The following is a 21,230-nucleotide window of genomic DNA, read 5'->3' as shown; positions in this document are numbered from 1 at the left end:
GAAGTCTGCAAGCAAGCAAGTCTGACTGCAACAACTCTCCCTGCTTGTGATTCCCCGCAACTGGTATTCAGAGGCAGACTGCCTTCAACACTGGAGGTTAAAACACAGCCATCAGGATTACACGGCTCCACCAGGACTGGAAGTATGGTGCAAGTGTGCTCCTTCCCTGCACTGCCCCTGGCTCAGACCAGCAGAATGGCCAAATTGGGGTGATGTTCTGAGAAAGTTCTCTCTCTGGTTGCCATCTGCCTTAACAGGGCAACTGGTGAAGAGCCACTGAAGTTTGACTGTACCAAGGCAAAAAGGTGGACTCCTTTTGCTCCAAGAAACCACAGCATCTCAGACCTCCCTGTGTGGCAATCTTGAGTTTAGCCTAGAATGTTCCTCTTTCCTTCTGCACTATCTGTACACAGCAGCTGATTAATTATGGACCCGGAGACATACACAGCATTCATCCAGCGCCCTGCTACCACTGCCAACACACAAGTATGGGGGCTACCTTGGAACAACTCCTCCAGGACACACTGTACAAAGGGATGAAGTAATAGGGAACACAATTCTGTTGAATACAGGATGCCACAGTGCTCGTTTCCTAAGAAGACAGCCAGGGACACTGGCTGCCAGCTCAATATTTGCATAGCATATTTGCCTGGCTTATATCAGATCACCTTGCTATTCTTCAGAAGGAAGCCAGTGAGAGATTGCGTTGTTCAAGGAATTAGTGGTGGCTTCTCCTAAAAGGAGGAGAGCAGAGATGCTGCCAATGGACAGGAGAGCAAGTGAGAGTTGATCGGAAGGACGATGTCCAAGCAAATTGCACAGACCAGTATAACTGGCAATGAGACCAGGCCAATTCCAGTTTTCAGATGACCAAGAAGAATTCAGGGAAGAGCTGTGGCTCTGTGGTAGGGCACTTGCTTTGCATGTGCAAGGTTCCAGGTTCAATCCCCACATTCCCAGGTGGGGCTGGAAAGGAACAACTCCCTGCCTGAACCCCTGGAGGGCTGCTGCCAGTCACTGTAGAGGCAATCCTTGGCTAGGTGACCCAATGGACTGACTCAGCATAAGACTATGTACCTGATGTCAGCTGAGGCTCTACTGTGGTCACATGCCCAGCATCTTCACGCTTAGTACCTTTCCAGAGCAACACTTAACTGTCTCCCAGCCATTTCTGGAGAACAAATGCCTCCTTCACCTGGGATAAGGAAAACAGCATTTGCTCAGCAGAGCCACTGAGCCGTGAAGCAGCATTTGAATTACTAGAGAGTCACACTTTTCTTTTATGTCAGCAACTTTAGCTGATTTTTAGAAACGTAACCCAGTGGATGGGGCTAAAACTGGAGCGAATCAGGTTGTGGGGCTTCTTGATTTTATTAATGGCCGCCCCTCACTCCTCTTCTTCCAGTAAATTGAGTAGTGTTGTGAAACTCCACATCTCAACACACAAAAATCAAAAGTAGAAGCTGGTCAGAAGCAACCCCTCAAACACCTCCCATTCCTAGGAGTGAGGGTGGGAGATCTTAGTGCCCCTAAACTAGAGGGGCTTTTGGCTTGATCCAGCCAGGCATCTGTCCTTTTTTTTAATTCATGTCCAAGCAGCACAACTTTCCACAGACATGGAGCTTGGTGTTGGCCGCTACGTAATTAGTCTGGCTAGACAGCAAAAAGCTTCTATTTTCATTCTCAGCAGAACTCGACACAAACAGCCAGATTCTGCCTGCTTACCTTGGATAGCAGAAAGATAAACAAAGGAATCCTCATGCTCCAAATTTTCCAAAAAAACCTGGAAGGATAAAGTCCAAGAATCACCCAACTTGCATTCAAGTAGAATAGTCTTCACAGCCTTATGCTGATGCCTTCCCAACAGAAGACAGTATCTCCTACATCCCTCATGTCACACCCTAACCAAAAAATCCAGAGTTTTTGCTAACTGAAAACAGTCAGTGGTATAGCATCTGCTTTGCAGAAGGTGTCCCCAGGTTGTATCCCTAGTGGCATCTCCAAGTATTGCAGGGAGAGACCCCCAGCCTAAAACTGTGAGATGGACCAAGGGTCTGCCTTGTATAAGGTGGCTTCCTATGTCAGCTTAACTGGCAGTTGATGTCTAGGCAGGGAAGAAGGAATCCTGGAAGTTTTTGGAACTCATCATGGAATGGATTTGACTGTTTTGACAGAGAGAAGGGTCAGATGTCCATGGTTAGAACTGGCTTCCTCAACCAATGGGAGAGAGGTGTCTTAGCCAGCATGTGGATGATGCCCTGCCACACCAGCCTGTGTTAACTCAAACTAGAAGTACCCCTGGCATGATGTACCAAAGGAAGAAAACAGAGGGTCAAACCCCACCAAAAAGGAGAAGGGTCTCCCTCACTTTTCAGGGCACTGACAACTACTATCTGTTGGAGAGCAAATGCTAGTGACTTAGAAATTCAACTTCCACATTGCCCGCCCCCTGCGATAAAAGGCATGCAGGTATCTAGAAGTGGTTACAATAGCTTTTGCCAACCCAGTGCCCTCTAGATTTGGACCACAACTCCCATCAGACCCAGCCAGAACAGCTGAGCTTGCTAGGGCTGATGGGAACTGTAGTCCAAAACTTCTGGCACGCAGCAGGTTGGCAAAGATCAGGTTTACTTAAACCACCAGCAATAGCCTTGCCTATGCCAGAGTTTCAAAGTGAGTTCTTCCATGCAGGAACACCCTTAGTTAGACAGGCCATCATTAAAGGGAGTATGAAAGCAATGAAGGTGCGCGCGCACTGCAGCCTCGTGGGTGTTCTCAGAGGGCTGCCACAGTGTACTCTGAGTGTCTACCTTCAGCAGCTTCTCTTGAATCTTCAGGGCTTCAGAGTCCCTCTGCTCTATCAAGCGGGAAAGACAACGCAAGGCAGCTGCTCGTGCTGGAATGTCTGGGTCATAAACTGATAAGAGAAGTTCTTGCAGGTCCTGAGATCCACAGCCTGGCTCTGCAACAGACTCCCCAGCCAGAGGCCCTCTTGGCGGGTTGGAAATGGGGTATGTGCCCGAGCTGCTCTCCATGTGGTCCTGTGGCAGAGCTGCCTTGGGCTTGGAGGTCTCTCTAGGGGGCCTTTTGGTGAGGCCTTGTCTCACGGGAGCTCTTGGTTTGACTGCCACTCCTGCATCACTCTTGCCCAGGGTCCTTTGCGCAGCAGAGCTGACTGTCTCTGTGGAAAAAGCTCCGTGGGTGCAGATGGTGATACGCAAGTCAGCAGCAAGCTCCTGGATGACAGGCTCTGGATGAACGTGGGAGAGATCCTCCAGCAGGGGCACCAGCCCCTTCAGGGAAGCAAAGTCGGCCGGTTTCAGCTGCAGAGAGATCATCAAGCATGTTAGTCCAGCCACAAAGAAAGACAGAATCAGGGCTTCTCCTGAGAACTTTCCCCAGGGCACAAGGGAGGCTGTGTCAGGGGAAGGAACTGTAGGAAGGAAGCCTTTGCTGTGGTTACCGTTATGGGTGTATATGAAGGATCTGGCAGGGGAGATAAGATCATGCCCCAAGCCTACAGGTGCAAAGAGCGGATGGGGTGGGAAAGGAGCCGCTTTCTGGGACTCGTGCTAAGGGCCTTGGGGAACATCTCAGGTGGTGGATTGCAAAGTAGCTGAAGAGCAAGCCAGGATGGGCAGAATTCACAGTACATATGCTGGAAACTGTCCACTTGAAATCTGGACAACCCACTGCTGCACCCAGCATTGTTACCACACCAAGAACCATCTGCCCCTCCCCAACAACTTATTTTTAAGCAGCTTCTTAATGTGGCATTATTATAGTAGTACATAGATTTCTGCAATTTGCCTTGCGTGTAAACCAGAGTGGAGGAAAATTATGTAAATAAGATCATCTTCATCACTCAAGGGTTTTCTGGAAACCACATCCGACTTCAGCAAGAGGTGGTGCAAGTTTTGCTAGGGCCAGTGTAAAAACACAGGCTATGGGAGAGGAAAGAATAAATTGATGTCTAGGACCAAACCCACCAGGCAGCGACTTTTAAAACTTCCACTGTCATCTAGCAACAACCATTCCATCAGGATATGACAGAGAGATCCAGGGCCTGGCTCCACTGGCTCAGCTAGCCATCTTTAGGCTCTTTCCATTGCAGCCATCTTTAGGCTACACATACGATGGTCTCTCTGTCACAGGGATGAGAGCAGGGGCACAAGAGCAAACCAGCCCTGATCCCTCCCGACTGCCCCACAGTCTCACCTGCACTGCCCCTCCTAGTATGGCAGCCACCAGTCCCATAGACATACTCAGTGTCTGGGCCTCCACTGTGCTACCCCCTGAGCTGCAAGTGAGACTTGCACAAGCCCGCTGCAGAGTTGTTGCCACAAATTCCACAACCTAGAGAGAGAGAAACAAAGGGAGATTATCATGTCATTCGGCTGAAAGACTGCCAAGACCTCAAAGACACACTGTACATCTATCTCAACAAACTCTCCAGAGTGTAACCAGAAGCTTGTTTACACAATCAAAATTAAGGACTCTTATCCTGAAGTTATTACTCAAAGGATTCTGGGGGCATTTCAGCTACACTCCATCACTGACAACCTCAGGCCACTTCACAGACCACTGGGTTTCTGCAAGGAACTGCAATGTCAACAACTCCCATCCTTGCCAAGGACCAGAAATTCTCCTTCTGCTGATATCAGCCTGGATTTGCCCCTTGACTATGGAAACAGTACCAGCAGTTTGGGTCTATCTTAATAAAGGTATTGCCCATCTGTGGGTTTTGAAACCATGTGTAGTAACGACTTGGAACCCCAGAGAGTGGGTTTAAAGTGCAGCAATGTAGGACTCTCTAGACATGCAAACAGCCATGTAGCAGAATGCAACTCACAAGGGCTTATTGTCAGGGATGGGGAACTTGTCACCCTCCAAATGTTGTTGGACTACAACCCCCCTCCCCCATAATCCATGACCACTGGCCATGCTGGTTGGTGCTGCTGGATCAATAATTTAGGAAGCTGCTTTATGCCAAGTCAGACCAATGGTCCATTTAGCCCAGGACTGTCTACACTGACTGCCAGGGGTTCTCCAGGATTCCAAACTGAGTACATTCTCATCCCTATCTGGAAGCATTGGGGATCAAAACCAGGTTCGTCTTCCATTGAGCTATGTCCCTTCCCAGCAGCTACCCAGATGCTTCTGGGAAGCCTTCAAGCAGGATGCGAGGGCCATGGTTGTCCATCATTGTATGCACCTCTGAACATGAACCTAGGCAGCCCTCTGGCAGGGAAGTCAACGTCCCCTTGAATTTCTCTACCCTAAATAAAATAAAACCCTCAGGGAGCCAAGAGATCTCCCCTCTCTTTCTTAGGGCGGCAGCATGGCAAATTACTGTTAGTATTGGTTCCCTTTGGGCATTGCACCCATCTCTTTTTCTGATCTCAGAACAGGCAATTTTAAGCCCGGGCCCAAGCAAATTCTCCCTGCCAGGTGTGTCTGGTACCAGGTGTATCTGGAGGGCAAAGAGGGAGGTGGCGGCGGGGAGTTTAGTAACTAAATCCATTAACCAGCCGCCTCCTGGGGAAAACAAACTCCTTTGGGTTTCCTTGACATGCTTGTCTTTTCAACAAACTGCCTAATTATCCAAGTAAAAGACAAAGGGAGGGAGGAAGATTAGGTTTTGTGCACTCAATAAGTCTGTTTTTGTGGGAGACTATTGGATACCTTTGTTCTTTCTAGGTCTCAGAAGAAAACTTTGCACCCAAAGCAGCTTCTCTCACTTGACAGTTTTGCTTTCCCCCACCCCACCTGCCAGCGCCAAATCTGACAACCAGGCATTTTGAGCAACCTCCTCAGCTTTCCAAGGCTTGAAATTAACACAGCCCTTCCCCCACCCCTTTCTGCTGGCCACCTAGCCTAGTGAAACTGGTGCGGCACCTAAGGAAGGAGGAGGGGAGTCCGCTTCCTCTGTGACCACCCAGGCTGCTCCCAAGAATCACTCAGCCTGGGGCCTCTAAAAAACCCTCTGCTGGCCCTGAAGTCACCACCAATAGGTGATGTGGCAAACTCCCCTCCCAATCGCAGACTTCTTGTCCGACTGCAGCTCGGGAGACCACGGCCTCAACAAACCTGTGAGATGTCTGTGAACAGCGCATCCGAGATCCTCTCACACATCATGCCAACCAACTGCAGCACCTGCAGCTGCCTCTCTTGCTGCTCAAGGCCAGGGTTGCAGCACTGCTCCAGGTCCAGGGGGTTGTTGCAGGAGGAGAGCGGGGCAGACTCCATTTTAGAAGCACCCTGCCCAGCCATGTGTGTCAGCTCCTGTCAGAGGGAGGGGGGCAGAATGGAAGAAGAAAAAAACCCCAAGCATTTAATCAGAGGAATGCACATAGGAAAAGGCACATATATATTGCTTTGGCATGTCAGTGCACTTTGACCAGCACATTGTTTATTATTAAGTAAATATTGTTGAATAGTAAACACAGAGAACAAGTAGAGGAGGGCTGGATGGATACCCACCCACAAACAGGAAGCCCCCTCCCCCTGGAGAGGGATTATTCGCAGCTGTGAAACCCACAATTACACTTCAAAGATTCTCCTGTTGTCAAAACAGCCCCAGAAGAAACAGCAGTTAACCCTTTCCCACATTGACACTGCTGGTGTCTTTTGCAGACATGGTCCTCTGTGAAGGCAGACACAAAAACCCCTGCCATTAGCATCCATCTGTAACACTGCAATATTTGTACCAGCAAAACTTCAGTCAGGAGTATGCACATACTTTAATTAGCTGCTTTCACTCAAAAGGGGCTCCAGCGAATTTCCAGAGCATCTTTCTTCCCAACTATATGCCCCACACGAACCACTAAAGCCATTCCTTGCTTTTTTGCATTTCAGAAGAACTGCACAATAAAGGAAGTTCACAACTTTCAACAAACAGGCCGAACCTCACATGCTTTGCATCTCCATCACTGACTCATCACTCACCAAAGACTGCCTCTTGCAGAGCCGATGCCTGACTGTCTAGTTGCATCATTTTGCCTCTTGCATCCCTGAAAGTATCTTTGAAGGGTTGATGTTGCAGAGGGAGAACAATCACTCTGCATTAGAGACTTGAGGAGGAGTTGAGGAACCCACTTTGTTAAAAGGGTTTTCTTTTTTGCAAACTTCTTCGATTCTTCTCCAATGTTGCCTGCCTAAGGGTGGGGGGTGTCCCTTAAAACCACAGATGGGCTGATGGTAGCTCAGTGGTGGAGCATCTGCTTTGCATGCAGAAGGTTCCAGGCTCAGTCCCTGGCATCTCCCGGTAGGACTGGGAGAAAATTCCTGCTTGAAACCCTGGAGAACTGCTGTCCATTAGTGTAGCCCAGATGTTTTCAACCTTTTTGGGTCCACGGCTCCCTTGACCAACTACATTCTTTCTGTGGCACCCCTGTGGGGCTCAGGAGCCCAGTTATGTCACCTCTTGCCTGTAGAACTGGCAGCCCCTCACCACTTTTCGAACAGCCTCCCTTGTGGAGTGTTCCCTCAACCTCCTCTTTTCTCCCTTCTCCTTGGGAGTCCTCTGGGCTGCCACCCCTGGTCTCTGAGCAGTCCCTCGTGCCCCAAAGAGAGGTGCCTCCTCACATTACCCCACAGGGGCCTGGGAAGCACCCCCTGGCCAGCCCCAGAGGCATTATTCACCTGGGGAGCTTATAGCCAGGGCTGCTGCAACAAACAGTCATGCAAGCCTTTGGGAGCCAGAGATGTGAGAGGACATCAGAGGAGGGAGGGAAGGAAAGAGGCACAGAGGCCACTGTTGCCTGAAGCACCCTTGACCATCATTCAAGGCATCCCAGGGTGTAGCCACTACTGAGCTAGATGGGCCAGTAGTCTGACTGAGTATAAGGAAGCTTCCTATGTCCCTATGTTCAAGCAGAGAAGGATCTTTCTTACCACCTGTGGTTATCTGAAGCAACTGCCAAGATGAAGCAGCCCAGATGCCAAACGACCCCCTACCTTTAGGCAACAGAGGAAGAAGTCTCCGGCTAAGCCGCTGCTCTGGCAGCGAGAGAGCAGCTCCACAAGCTGCTCCAGCTGCCATTGCTCAGAGGACACCTTCTGGTAGAGAGCCTCGTCTTCATCGCTGTGAAACAAGAGGCAAAAGTTTCACAAAGGGGAGTCACAGCTTTCCTGGCAGCAACTCTGAGCATCTTACATTCCTCTTCCATCCTTCTGCAAGTGACCTCAGGCCAGCTCCTTAACAGAGGGAGGATCTTTTGAGCCACCAAGAGCAGGCAGCTGTGTTGCTAATCAACAATCTTAAGAAGCACTTGAACAGCTCTACAGCAGCCTTCCCCAACCTGGTGTCCTCCTGATGTTTTGGACTACAACTCCCATCAGCCCCAGCCAGGACGGCCATGGCAGGAGTTGCAGTCCTACAACATGTGGAGGACACCATATCCGGGGGTAGTGTTTCACACTGCAAAGCCAAGAGTCCAGCAGTCTGCCTAGAAAGTTGATTTGAGAGGGTAGCCACCCAAAAGCATGCCTGCTCTCCCTCACTGTGTGCAGGAAGATCACAGGCCTGTTGACAGCAATGTTCTGCAGCAATGCTCTAACAGCATGCAATGTGAGCTACTTACTGGGACAGGTTTTCCACTCCCCACACTCCCCGCTACCTTGGTTAATAGGATTAGATTTTGTGCTTTGACTAGCACAAGAGGCCCAAGTTTTCTCAGAGAAGTTTGTGGGGCTAAATATACGAACATTGGGTTTTGCTGCCAGGTGTTTTTTGTTTTTGGTGGTATTGGCCACCCTGGGAGTTTTTAAAATGGAAAGATACCACTCATGTTTTGAAAAATAAAAGAACAAAGCATGGCAGAATGGCTAAGAAAAACTTCACCAGCCTTGGCCTTCCAGATGTATTAGACTATAGCTCCGATCAGCCTCAGCTCAGCCAATATGGCCATATGATGTTGGGGCTGATGAGAGTTACAGTCCAAAACATCTGGAGGGCACCGGGTTAGGGAAGGCTAGGCTAAGAGATAAGGAAATTCCTCATCTGAATCTTGCCTCTGCCGTACACCACTCTCTTTCTCTCTCTGTGTCAGTCCCACATCTGCAACAGGGGATAATCACACTAACCTGCTTTACCCGGCTGCTGTTAGGATCACAATGAGGTGATTTAGGTGAAGTATTTTACACACATGAATGGCAAACTCGTGGAAAGCAAGAGTGGAGGCTCAACTCTGCAAGTCAACTCACACTGCAAGCCCAGCATTCAAGAGAAAACAGAGGCAACTCTTTGGCAACACACTAAATCAGCAGAGGCTTGTGGCACTTTAAAAGGCTAGCAAATAAGGCACAAGTGTTCATGGACTGGAGGTGTATGAATAGCTATCTTCAGTTGGCAGGTAGGGGTGTCAGGAGTGGGGAGGACAAATGTGAACTGGACACCAAATGGCTAAGAAATATAAAAAGTCCAGTCTGTGACAATTATGTGCAAAGCGAAGTTACCATTCATTACACCAGTAATTGGTGAAAACACCACCACCATAACATTATGAAGTTAATTAGCACCTTCAGCGAGACAGGAAACCACCAGGTAACAGAGGAATGGTTGCAAAAAGACAAAACAAAAATAATCCCAGGTTATAAAACACAGCGCCCATACATGGGCTTGTGAGTGGGAAAATCTGACATTGAAATTGGTTGAACAAGAAGGGGAAAGCACGGAGCTTGCACTGCACACTTGGGAGGCCAGAGTGCACCTTCGCCCTCTGATTCTCAAGGGTTTGATTCAGGTGCTGTGGGAGCTGGAGTGGGCCCCTTCAGCTCAGTCACATATGCTGGGGTGAGGTTCTCAGCACAGAGCAGCAATAGAGATCTGTAAATGTCTCCCCCCACCCACCTGAGTAGCACTGCTGCACTGAGTAGCACATGGCCTAGGTGATAAACTAGACTCCAAAAACAGGGTTCCCCTTCTCTCCCGTTAGGGTTGCCATATGTCCTCTTTTTCCAGGACACACCCTCTTTTTCATGGGTAGTGTTGTCATAGCGATCCATAGTTAAAAGTAGAAGTTGGCAAATGTGTCCCCTTTTTTGCTCTTCAAGATATGGCAACCCTACCTGTAGCCTTCTATTAGCATACTGGGAGTGTTTACCATCAGTGCATGCAGCAGTCATTGGGTGTTCTTGGGCTTAGAATTTGAGCTTTCGCTTCTGTTCATTTGCTTACTCCTCAAAGGCAGCCCTCCCCGCAGCCCCTGTAGCTGACCGCTTTGTGGTTTTCAGTTTCAGTTACTTGAGCCTCTGGCAAGGAGAACTTTGGAAGTCCCAGATAAGGCCCACAAGAGCTCCAGATTCCCTTCTCTTTCCACTTTGATGAGTCTTCCATTTTCTTCCAGCACATCACTCGCCAGTGCTTGGGGCTTCACACTGTTTCATCATTTCGTCATTACATCAGCACTCATTCACACAGAAATGAGAACATCAGAAGAGCTTAGCTACTGGATCAGGCCAAAGGGGGCCATCTGGTCCAGTACCTGGTTCTTACAGGGCCAACCAAATGCCTCAATGGGAAGCCCAAAAGCAGGACCTGAGCCCAACAGCACTTGTGCAACTTGTGATCCCAGCAACTGGTAATTCAGAAGCAGACTGTCTCTAAAAGCAGAGGGAGAATGTAGCCACTGTTAGCCCTATCCCTTTGCAACCCTTCTGCAAATTGGTATGCACATACTGTACACACAACTGCTCTTAAGGACACATAAGTGAAGCAACACCTCCATATGTCCTGTTACTTGCTCAAAGAGCCAGACAGAAGCACTCACTCCACTTCACAGTCTGCAACTACTTATACATGAATGCAGGTGACACGAGTCTGGCCAGCCTCAAGAAAAGCTGTGGCCCTCTTCCCCCAGCATGCCACCTGTGCCAACGAGCCTGAAGCTTCACAAACACCTTATCTGAAAGATTCACATTTCCAGAAAGGTATTTTGAGGTGGTGGAGCTTGCTGTGTCCACTTCCAGAGAAGACACAGGACAGGCAACCCTGGAAATCAGACAGCCACAAGGCTCCATCTTCTCTGCTTTGAGAAGACCACCCCCAGAACAAGTTCAGCCACCACATCAGCTTGCAGCCACACAGGACTGGAAAACCACATGCAGTTTCTCACCTGATAGTCTCTTTGATGGTGACTACAGCGCCCCCTTCACTGCCTGCCTGAAACTGACAGAGCGGATGGAGCAGGTGGGTGGCTCCTCCAAGCCTTGCAAGTCCTTCCAGGACGGATAGTGCAGTTTGCCTCTTGCATTTCTCCAAGAACCATAACAGGATCTCTTGGCATGGAGTGCTACAAGGAAGGAAATGTGGAAATGAGTGACTGCCAGGCAGTCCAAGGGAGAACAAGTATGTGCCGAACCTGAACCTGGCAGGGTTGAAGAGAAAGGGCAGGTGAACCTGGAAGTGTCCTAGAGGCTGCAAATCAGGCAGTGGACTTCTCCATTGCTAACCCTAACCCTTTCCTTAACATGAGACCCATGTATCCCAGGAGAAGGGATCCTCAGGCCTGGGGGTTGAATGCAGCTCTCCAGGCCTATGTACCTGACCCTCAATACTCTCCCTAGGCCACCTCTCACTTTTCATTTCACATAGGCTAGGCATGTTTTTGCCTTGCTGGAATGTGTCTTTAAATTCTGATGATGCCTCCTGCATGCCAAGATAGAGGATAGAGGAGATTGTGCAAGTATGTGCAGAAACTAACCTACTGTACAAAAGTAACATTTACATTCATTGCTCCACACACACACTTTTGCCTTTGGTCATGCCCACCGCTGGCCTGTGGAAGATTCCCCAAAGGGAACACAACTCTTGGGCAGGAGGAGGTTCTCCACCACTGCTGTATCCCTTGCAAGAGCTCCCTCAGCATTTGCCCTTGCACCATTAAGAAGTGCTGGGCTCATCATGCATGTTCCGAGCTGCAGCTGCCAACATTTAAATCCCATTTCCTCGACAAGTCCTGAAGATGCCTCTCTCTCATGAGAAGCAGCATCCAACTCCCTCAGATATGATCTGCCTAACTGTATCCCCAGCTTGTGCCAGCATCAACTCCTTAGAGCAGGAAGTCTGGTCTCCAGGTACTGCTGTGCAGGACAAAATACTGCCTTGTTGTCTGTGAACAGAAAGCAAGCCACACATACACACACAAAGCAGCAGCAGTATCATCATCAACTTTATTGCACTAGCCAAAGGCCATGGCATCATTCACAAAGGAAACAAAAAGAAAAGCAACAATAACCATAAAAACCTTAAAAACATCAGGCACTGTAGACACAATAAACCACGATCACGTCTCCTAAGAATTATTTGTTGCATACGATAGAATAGCAAGGGGTTCTCAGGTAGAATGTGCCAGCTTAAAGATCCGAATCAACTTTGCAATCGACCGCTATTTTATCTAGTTCTTTTCTCCTGATCTTCTTAGCTGCCAACACATATAGTGCTACTTTATAAGTTACGAAGTCACAGCAGCACTAAGAGAGAGTCATCTGCCTGCCTTCATGTCCTTGAAACTGTTTCTCCCAAGATGCAGTGGGAGGCATTTTTTTGAAATCAGATGGTCTTTGACTGCAGAGCCCTTCCTCTGGGTCACACACCTTACCGTAGGAAAGATACGTTCTGCTTGGTAAAACACCAGAGGGAGAAGATGGTTCCTAGCACAGGCTGCAAAGAGTCCAATAGGAAAGCTGTGGGTTCATTGCCAACCACGTACACCTGAGACGAGAGAGGAAGCACCATGGAATGAGTGGATGGAGAGAGACAGGAAGCACATGCCTGCCTTGCCTGTGGACTATGACTCACAGAAACACAGAACAGGGCTGGGCACAAGAATTGCCATCACCTTGAGAGGCACTGCTCTCTGCAATAACCCTTGAGAAATGAACATAAAGGTTATAGATACAGAAATGGGCTTGGAAGTGCATGGGCAATGAGAGCTAGCAGAGGTGTGATAAACCTGGACAACCTAGGACCTATGCAGATTTCCATAACTGAAAGCTCATTTCTTTTCCAGGACACACCCATTTGATTTATTTATCTAGAGCCGTACCTTGGAAGTTGAATGGAAACCATTCCGGAAGTCCGTTCCACGTCCAAAATGTTCAAAAACCAAATCATGGCTTCTGATTGGCTGCAGGAAGCGCCTGCAGCTAATCAGAAGCTACGGAAGCCCCGTTGGACATTCAGGTTCCCAAAAAATGTTCGTAAACTGGAACAATCACTTCCAGGTTTGCGGCGTTCGGGAGCCAAAACATTTGAGTTCCAGGGCGTTTGGGATCCAAGGTACGACTGTATTTGCCATAGTCTTGGGTAAAGGTGTCAGACTGCTCTGAGACTCTTTTTAGAACTACCATGGCCTGAAGGAACATCTGTGGCTGCCACCACCCCAACCACTAGCCATGCTGGCTGCTGGGAACTGGGAGTCCTACAACATCTAGAGGGCTACTGGTTAGTCACATTGTCTTAGACCTTCATGGTATCCCTGGTCCCAGCACGCACACGCACGTGCACACACAAAAGCACCTCTGTGAGAAAGAGATTTCCTTTATAAAATATGGCCTATTATTTCCGCCTGAGCTAATCCCCCATGGAGCCACTCATCCTCAATGAGCATTATTTGTGCTCGCTGCTTTCCTGCTAAAGGCCTGAGATGAGTTTCCCACTCTGGCATCAGATGACACTTGGGAAGCAAAGCTCCAATCTGCCATCTTAATCTCCTCTCTGTCAGGGCTCTAGCACTCTGCCATTAGCAATGCACCCACCCTGTGCTCCCAGGCATTTGCAGAAGGAACAGCGGCCACCGTGCGGCCTCTGGGACCCGTTCCTGCCTGCCGGCTCATTATAACAGATCATTACTGCCCAAGACGCTGTCGAGCAATCACAGTATTTAAGAGCTCAGACTGCCAAGGTGTCTGCCAAAGATTTCAGCACTGCTGGCTTGTGGCTTGGCTGCCTGACGCATGGGATTGTGCTGCCCAAAATGTTGGAATCTGACCAAGGCAAAGCAAGCTGACCTCCAGAGAAAGAGAAAAATTGCTTTACCTGTTGTGTCCACAACCGGCTAACCTGGATACAGCTGAAAGGCCATGCTGTTCCTCTCAAAAAGGTCAAACTTCATCCAAGGCGGATCTAGGGGAATGCAACTGGTTCGGTCACACTGGGCACTGAGCTTTTGGGGAGCCTCAGCAATGATGTCCAACTGAAGGCGAGAGGCCACCAAGGTCCACCACTGACTGCATCTATCCGTTTCATCAAGACTGAGGGATTTCTAAGCCCCTCTTCAAGAGCTGAAATCAGGAGCTTGGTGGGAAGACTCTTACCTTGCAGCATCTGCTGCAACATGGGCTTTAAAAGACAGGCACTGGCCCCACTGGACAGAAGGCAAAGGGGCTCCAGTTACCTTCCCCCAGTGATCTTTGCTGATTTCCCCTGCCCAGGCCGGAGTGTGCAGAGCCACGAGGCAGTACAGCCGCTATTCGTTTCAGTGATTTCTGCTTGCTTGGCAAGCCACTCGGTCAGATCCCTATCCATCTACTTTAGACTGCTGATTGTCCCATGCAGAAATTGCAGATTCTGATGCAGGCTTGCCAGTTATTATATTGCTTGGCAATGAATTGGAAAAATGAGCAAGAGATTATGCTTCCAAAGTGCTGGGCTAGCACCACCATATGAGAAGGGGAATTACTCCTAGCCGAGCAGAGCATGAAGAGCAAAGCTGAATGCACACGCACGCACACACTGTGATCCTAAGCATGGAAACTGTGATGCAGAAGCATAACTGAAGTTAATTGCCACCAGTTCTAAAGTAAATGCACTTATAAACTGACCAGGTAAAAAGCCTAGGTGAAACAAGAGGCCTGCATCTGGCAGACCAGTCTGTACAGGGCACAGCATGGAGCAAGTCCTAGGAGATGCGATATGGGGAAGAAGGGAAGCAAGATTGCTATGGGGCAACAGGTCACCATCAGTGTTCAGGACTTGGAGGTGTGGGTGCTCTCAACAGCTAGGAAGCTAACATAATCACATCGGTTTTGGTTTTGGGAAATTCAAAAGGGCAGCTCAAGGAAGATAATCTGCTCCTTCAAGGTCTCCAGCTGCAGCTGATGCTTCTTTTTCTTTGTCTCCAGGACTTCAGCCACTGGGTGCAAGCACCTCATGTTACTCCTTGAGCACCACTAGTGGCATTCAGCCTTCCCTGCCCTGATGTCCTCCAGATGGCTTGGACTACAACTCCTATCAGCCCCAGCCAACACAGCTGCAGTCCAAACCATCTGGTGGGCTCCAAGTTGGCAAAGGCTGCTATAAGGTGTTTGAAACACCTGACTGGGATGCCAGTGAATCAGCTGCCTTTCTTTTTGGTCCCACATCACAGGCAGAGCAAGGAAGGACATGACAAGGATGCAAGTCTTCTATTCAGCTCAGCTTCTTGTGCAAGCGCTGAACTTGCAGCAGCATCCAAGGGAGGCTTTGCTTCCTGAGGGAAGGGAGGTAACAGGCAGCTGGACCATGTCTGTGCAAGGAGTCCATGCATTGCTTTTGGAAGGAGGTCACAGGGGCATTGTAGCATATGACCCATCAGTTGGCTCTCACTGGGGGCACCCAGCTAAGTTCTTTAAACTGCTTAGACACAAATTTTGTTTCCCCAGGGAAGGGGTGGGAAGCTGAAGAACCATCTGTTCTGGTGGTCCAATTGAAAAGAGAACTTCTTGAAAGGGTCGCTTTCCCTGCTTGCAGTATTCAGTTTTAGCAAGGTATACAGGAAGCAAGGTTAAATGATGTACCTTAAGCACATTTTCCACACACTCACTGAGCTCCTCCTCTTTCACCAACACAGCCCCTGCCAGCAGCTCTTTCAGCGGTACTTCTGAACAAAACAAAGAATAATAAGATCATCAAAACCCATCAAAACAAGGGAGGTTGACATTGCAGGCTGTGTCCAACTCCTCAAAAGCATTTTTGTGGGGTGGGAGCCTTCAAATATATCAGTTGTTTGTTTGTTTTATTAAGTTGGGTTTTTTTAGACTGACTGCTCCCATGGATCGCTCACTATAATAATGCCAAAAGATTAATTAATGATGGAGGATTTAAAAAAACAAAAAACATAGTACAGAACAGCTGATGGGACCTCAGGGTATAGGGCGGTATATAAAGTCAATAAATAAAAATAAATAAAAGTCTTTTGAAAGGCAAATCTCACCATGACCACTTTCACAATTCTCCCCCTGGAGGACTGACCATGGGTCATTGCAGCCCTAAAAGGGCAACCCACCCCCTGTAATCATGTTAGGGTGCTCAATGCATCACGCTTTTATGGACTGCTCCATTTAATGCAACACAATAATGGCAATTGAATTAAACAGAATGGTCCATAAAGTACAGAATGAGTTACTTGGAGCTCTGCCCAGTTTGTAACGGGCTGCTAGGAGAGAGCCCGCCAGGCTTCTGTCACTGAGGAAATGAGATATCCAAGAATCACAGAGCAAATGATTCCAAGTAATGAAGTCATTGAACAAAATAAGAAACAATTTTCACAGCCTGAACCGATGATGCAGGACAGGTACAAAGAAGGCGACCTGCCCCTCTCACAGGGGCCACCAGATTCCTTAGTCTGGTCCAGGTGGTCGAGAAGAAGGAAGCGGTTACCTGTCACATCATCTGAGCAGCGCAGGAGGGGCTCCAGTATGGGACGCAGCAGGTGCTTCTTGGCTTGCTGGGGGTGTTGTCTTGCCATGGAGAGGACAGTTGTGGTGGCAACTCGCTGGAACTGATGGGCTGTCAGCTTATCCTGAATGAGGAACAGCTGCAGAACCTGGGAGAGAAATGGTACACAGACTGCTCTTTAGCCACTGCTGGGGGCTGCATTTGCATTGCTCTCCAGTGCTGTTTATTCCTCAGCCACTGATCCTTCATTAAACAGTGTTTCTAAAACCGTGCGTGTGCTTCTCATTATTAATAGGCCAATAAAAAGCAAATGCAAGTATGCCCTTTTTTAGTAATAGGCCTATAAACAATGAGAGTTTCATATTACGTCTCTTCAGTCTGGCCTATGACAGCTGAGATGTGTGTTTTCAGGACTTGCCCTATTCCTGTGACTGTCCTCTGTTTTAACTGTTTTTAATTCTGAATTTTACACTGTTGTAACCTGCCCTGGGACCTACTGGTGTAGGCTTGGTAATAAATGTAGTAAATGTAGTATGTTACTACCACTATTGCTATTACCATTGTTACCACCACAGTTACTGCACATGCTGTAGAGGGAAATGAAGGGCAGGTGGAGCTCATCAACCTGGGAAGGTAGCCCATCTAGGAGAAGTAAAACTAAACCTCCACTGCATTGTGGATATACTCATTCATGAGAAAGGTTTCAGGAGTAAACCCCGAGGAAAAATCCACACCCACTGCCTTGTGGTACATCTCTGGGAGAAGAAAAGGCTAAGGAATAAACCCTACGCAAATCCACTGGAGTCCCTATGACAGTTGGATGGTGTCTTATACACTTCCTTCCAGCAACTCCTGCAGTCAAGTAGGTGACAAATAGATTGCTCTGGTTTCCTTTGGATCACGTTGGCAAGGCCAAGTGGGGGGGGGGGTGTCCTTGTCATCTGGGTAGCCCAGGACCTCCATACACACTGCCCAGGCTTACACTCTGGAGAGGTCACTTCAGTGCTGCAAATACAGCAAAAACAACGCAGGAGTTACCAGTCTCTGCAGCCACAGCGGGCGATGTGATTCTCCAGCTGTTTGAGTTCACCCCAGAGGTGCATTTTATTGTCTCTCAAGACAGATGGATGCCACCACCAGTCCCTGCAGGAATGATGCCCCAATTGGAAGGCCCTGCACTACAGACCACCACAGAATATAGATAGAATAATGGAGAGGAAGGTGGAGGAAGGGCATACCTGTGGGCACACCTGTTGGCAATAATCCTCCAGGGACAGAGACTGCTGAGGACAAGTGGAGAGGATCCTGGCCACAGCATCACACTTCCGCCAGTCAGCTGCTGCTGCTGCTTCGGCACTGCTGCCACCTGTAGCCCCAGCTGGAAGGCACAAAGGCAAGATAGACTCTTTGTTAGGTTCTAGGATACTATGAACACTCCAGTTGATGCTCATTCTGAATTGCAATACATTCTGATGACCTGCTCTAATCCCTAGGGTGCCTGTATATAGGAAGGTACCTTATACAAAGTCACGCCATTGGTCCATCTAGCCACTACTGTTGCAATTGACCAGCAGGAGCTCTCTGAGGTTTCAGACAGGGCGTCTTTCCCAGTCCTAACTGGGGGTTGAACCTGGGACCTTTTGTGTGCAAAGTAGGGGTTTTCAGGAAAAAATTCTGGTAAGTTTTCCCATGCAAATAAGGATAATTTGAAAAGGTAATTTTCATTTTGCATTAGCAAATTTTCTAATGCCCTAGAGAGTGAACTCATTTACCATATCATATTTTATTTCTTATCTAGTAAACAAAGCTAAAATAACAACAACTAAAATCTGGGGTGGGGGAGTGCTCCAGTCCATTTTGACACGCTAAGTTTGTAAAGAGGAAATGAGGTGATCCCAAATGTTCCTCAATAAGCAGCTGGCACAATGCCATTAAAATGGCAGCTTTTATTGGACTAACTTTGGTAGATCTATGAGTCTGCAAGCTTTCAAGTTTCACACACCTCTGTCAAGCAGAAAAGCTGATGGAGAATTCTGCAAATCATTAAAAATCAGAATACACCTGCAATAACCAAGGATGATCCATTTGAAAGAGTGTAATTTATGCCTCTTGTCATCCAAAACCAACTGAACTGAAGCAGTGAGAGGCAAAATTCCTCAAACACACTTAAATAACCTTTGAAGAAAAGAGTCACAGAACTCCCAGGTCTCAATATGCTTTCTCACACTGGTTAACAGAATTAGCGGGATTTGTGGCAATTTACTGTTGCAGGATATAGGGGCCACTGGCTAAAATGGCATTCAAAGGAGATCAGATAAGTTCATGGAGGACAGGATGCCATTAGGAAACCTCCAGGCTCAGAGACAGTCTACCTCCGATTGCTCACTGTTAAAAAACGGGGACATCTGTTGCTTTCCTATCCCTGATGGTGAGCTTCCTGAGGGCCTCTAACAGGCCCCCCTGGGAAGAAGGCTGGACTACATGCACCGTCAGTCCACAAACAAAGGGCACCCATCTCTTCCGCATCCTGTTCTCACAGTGTCCAACCAGATGCCTCGGTGGGAAGCCCACAAGCAGGACCCGAGTGCCATGGCAACTCTCCTCACTTGCAATTCCCAGCAACCGGCATTCAGAGGCCCACTGCCTCCAACTGTGGAGCTGGAACAAAGCCATCATGGCTAGTGACCACTGATAGCCTTAATCTCCATTAATTTGTCTAATCCTCTTTTAAAACCATCCAAATTGGTGGCCATCACCATGCCACAGGAATTTTCCCAGTATTCAGCTTCACTGGGTTCTAGTACTATGGGAGGGGAAGTAAAACCTATTTTCCTTGAGCTTGTTTGGAGGTTCTAGCAGGGGAGCGCAGCTATCGTATACCCTTGACCGAAGAACGGTACACTCCTTCTATCTTGGATGGTCGTCCTCTTCCACCGAGCGCGCAGCTTCAGGAGGGACGCACATGGAGCGGTGAGGGAGGAAGGGGACACCCGCCTAGCCAGCCAGATCAGCCGAATCAACCCTGGCGATCAATGGGGTGACAGATGTCGCAGCCAGATCGCCCTCACATCCTGTAAAACCTATTTTCCATCCATCTTCTCCCATGCCAGGCATAATCTTATACAGTTCTACTGTGCCCCATTCTCCATGCTTACTCATAGCTTTTCTTATGTTATCATCTCACTCACCTCCTGCTCCCTCCAGGATGCCACGGACCACAGCCTGAACACCACCCGGTCTTATCAGCCTCTCAGAGAGCAGCTGCCCACAGAGACGCCGGAGCCAGGCTGGGGCTGGTGCCAGACCATGCTCACTGCTGCGTCCACTGGAACCAGAGCCCTGGAATGGTCAAGAGGGAAGAAGAGGACAAGTAATGGGTTGCAGAGCCACACCAGTGAGCACACTTAGACTCCACAGGAAGCAGGGTCCACCTGCAGTACCTGCTTGGGTCCACCTTGCAGCATCAGCAGTTCTCGAACCACCAGCGGCTGGTAAACTCTGTTCAAAAGGTCTTGCAATGCCTCCCTGCAGCTGCTTCGCTCCTCTTCTGTAAGGCCCTAAAAAAAAGTTTGCATAAAACAGCAGCAGCAGTAAAATTAATTGTACAGTATGGCTTTGACTCCCTCTACTGGGTGGTCGGCAATGTGCTGAAATCTTCCACAAAGGTCTGCATTCCTAAGCAGACACTGCACAGAAGACATAAGATCAACCTCCCCACAGCTTGCTATTCTTTGTTCTTCTTTTCTGAAAGGCAGCTGCAAAAGGACAGCAGTCTGAGTTAAGAGATGTGGGAGGCCTGCTTAACCCTCTTACTTTCTCCAGTTTTACACCAAATCACCATATTTAGCTACTTTTCTCTCAAAAACAGCCCTTCAGGTAACTTAAAACCAATCAACAGACTGTTCGTACTCCGTGAGTAGCATCTAGTTTGGCTCTCAGGCTAGCAGGCGGGTGCCTTAGGTACATGAATAAGGTTATTGCACTGATGCAATCTTGTTTGCACCTTGTGGTCTGTTTGACACAAACTTGATGTTGTCATTCACAATGTTCTGTTGTGTCAACATTATCTCAGTGCAGAGAGACACCTTGTTGATGTGGACAAGTTTGCACATAGTCTTACCAGGCCCATGTCCAACCTGAGCAAAGTGTTACATGATGTCATTCCAATGTCCCATGCTGCTGCAAATGACTGAGTGTTTGCTGAACCGCTACTGCTTCATAGGTTGCATCCCTCAAACCCAGACACCATCACTTGTACCAGTCCAATGTTTGAGTTGCACAGAAGGTTCCAGTGGGATCATGAGGATGAAGAAAATAATAATTTCATACTGTATCATTTTGATGATTCCGTTTTCTTTTGAGCCTATGGCCTAGCTAAACTGAAAAGGCCTGTGCTTGCCTGCTTTTACAGTACAGAACTAGCTGCCTTTACGTACTGCATGTAGCGAATGTCTATTACAGAACACTGAAAAGAATAAACTGTTAGAATCTATGGTGGCCACTGTATGCATGAAAAGAGAATCAGCTAGGCATGGAAATTGTGATTAATCTTGAATTGTTTTATAGACGG

The 21,230-nt window shown here is 48.3% G+C and overlaps 1 protein-coding gene across 2 annotated transcripts in view; it reads right to left on the bottom strand.

Annotated features, from left to right (window-relative positions):
- The window catches only part of TANGO6 (transport and golgi organization 6 homolog), a 44,173-nt gene that overhangs the window by 19,687 nt on the left and 3,256 nt on the right, over positions 1–21,230 (bottom strand). The window contains exons 3-14 of one of the 2 annotated variants that reach the window (XM_083452322.1): positions 20,101–20,217; positions 19,849–19,999; positions 17,899–18,038; positions 16,643–16,808; positions 15,781–15,863; positions 12,603–12,715; positions 11,118–11,294; positions 7,960–8,086; positions 6,091–6,285; positions 4,219–4,356; positions 2,811–3,323; positions 1,726–1,783 (exon numbers count right to left, since the gene is read on the bottom strand). In XM_083452322.1, the coding sequence (XP_083308448.1) occupies positions 1,726–1,783; positions 2,811–3,323; positions 4,219–4,356; positions 6,091–6,285; positions 7,960–8,086; positions 11,118–11,294; positions 12,603–12,715; positions 15,781–15,863; positions 16,643–16,808; positions 17,899–18,038; positions 19,849–19,999; positions 20,101–20,217 (1,978 nt within the window). Of the gene's footprint in view, positions 1–1,725; positions 1,784–2,808; positions 3,324–4,218; positions 4,357–6,090; positions 6,286–7,959; positions 8,087–11,117; positions 11,295–12,602; positions 12,716–15,780; positions 15,864–16,642; positions 16,809–17,898; positions 18,039–19,848; positions 20,000–20,100; positions 20,218–21,230 lie in introns of both variants that reach the window. The other variant, XM_083452323.1, reaches the window with a different exon arrangement.

Source organism: Podarcis tiliguerta, assembly GCF_965153285.1.
Source record: "Podarcis tiliguerta genome assembly, chromosome: 8".
In the NCBI taxonomy this organism is placed as follows: domain Eukaryota; kingdom Metazoa; phylum Chordata; class Lepidosauria; order Squamata; family Lacertidae; genus Podarcis; species Podarcis tiliguerta.
Note: the sequence above shows the minus strand (reverse complement) of the source record. Positions and strands in the feature narration are given on the sequence as shown.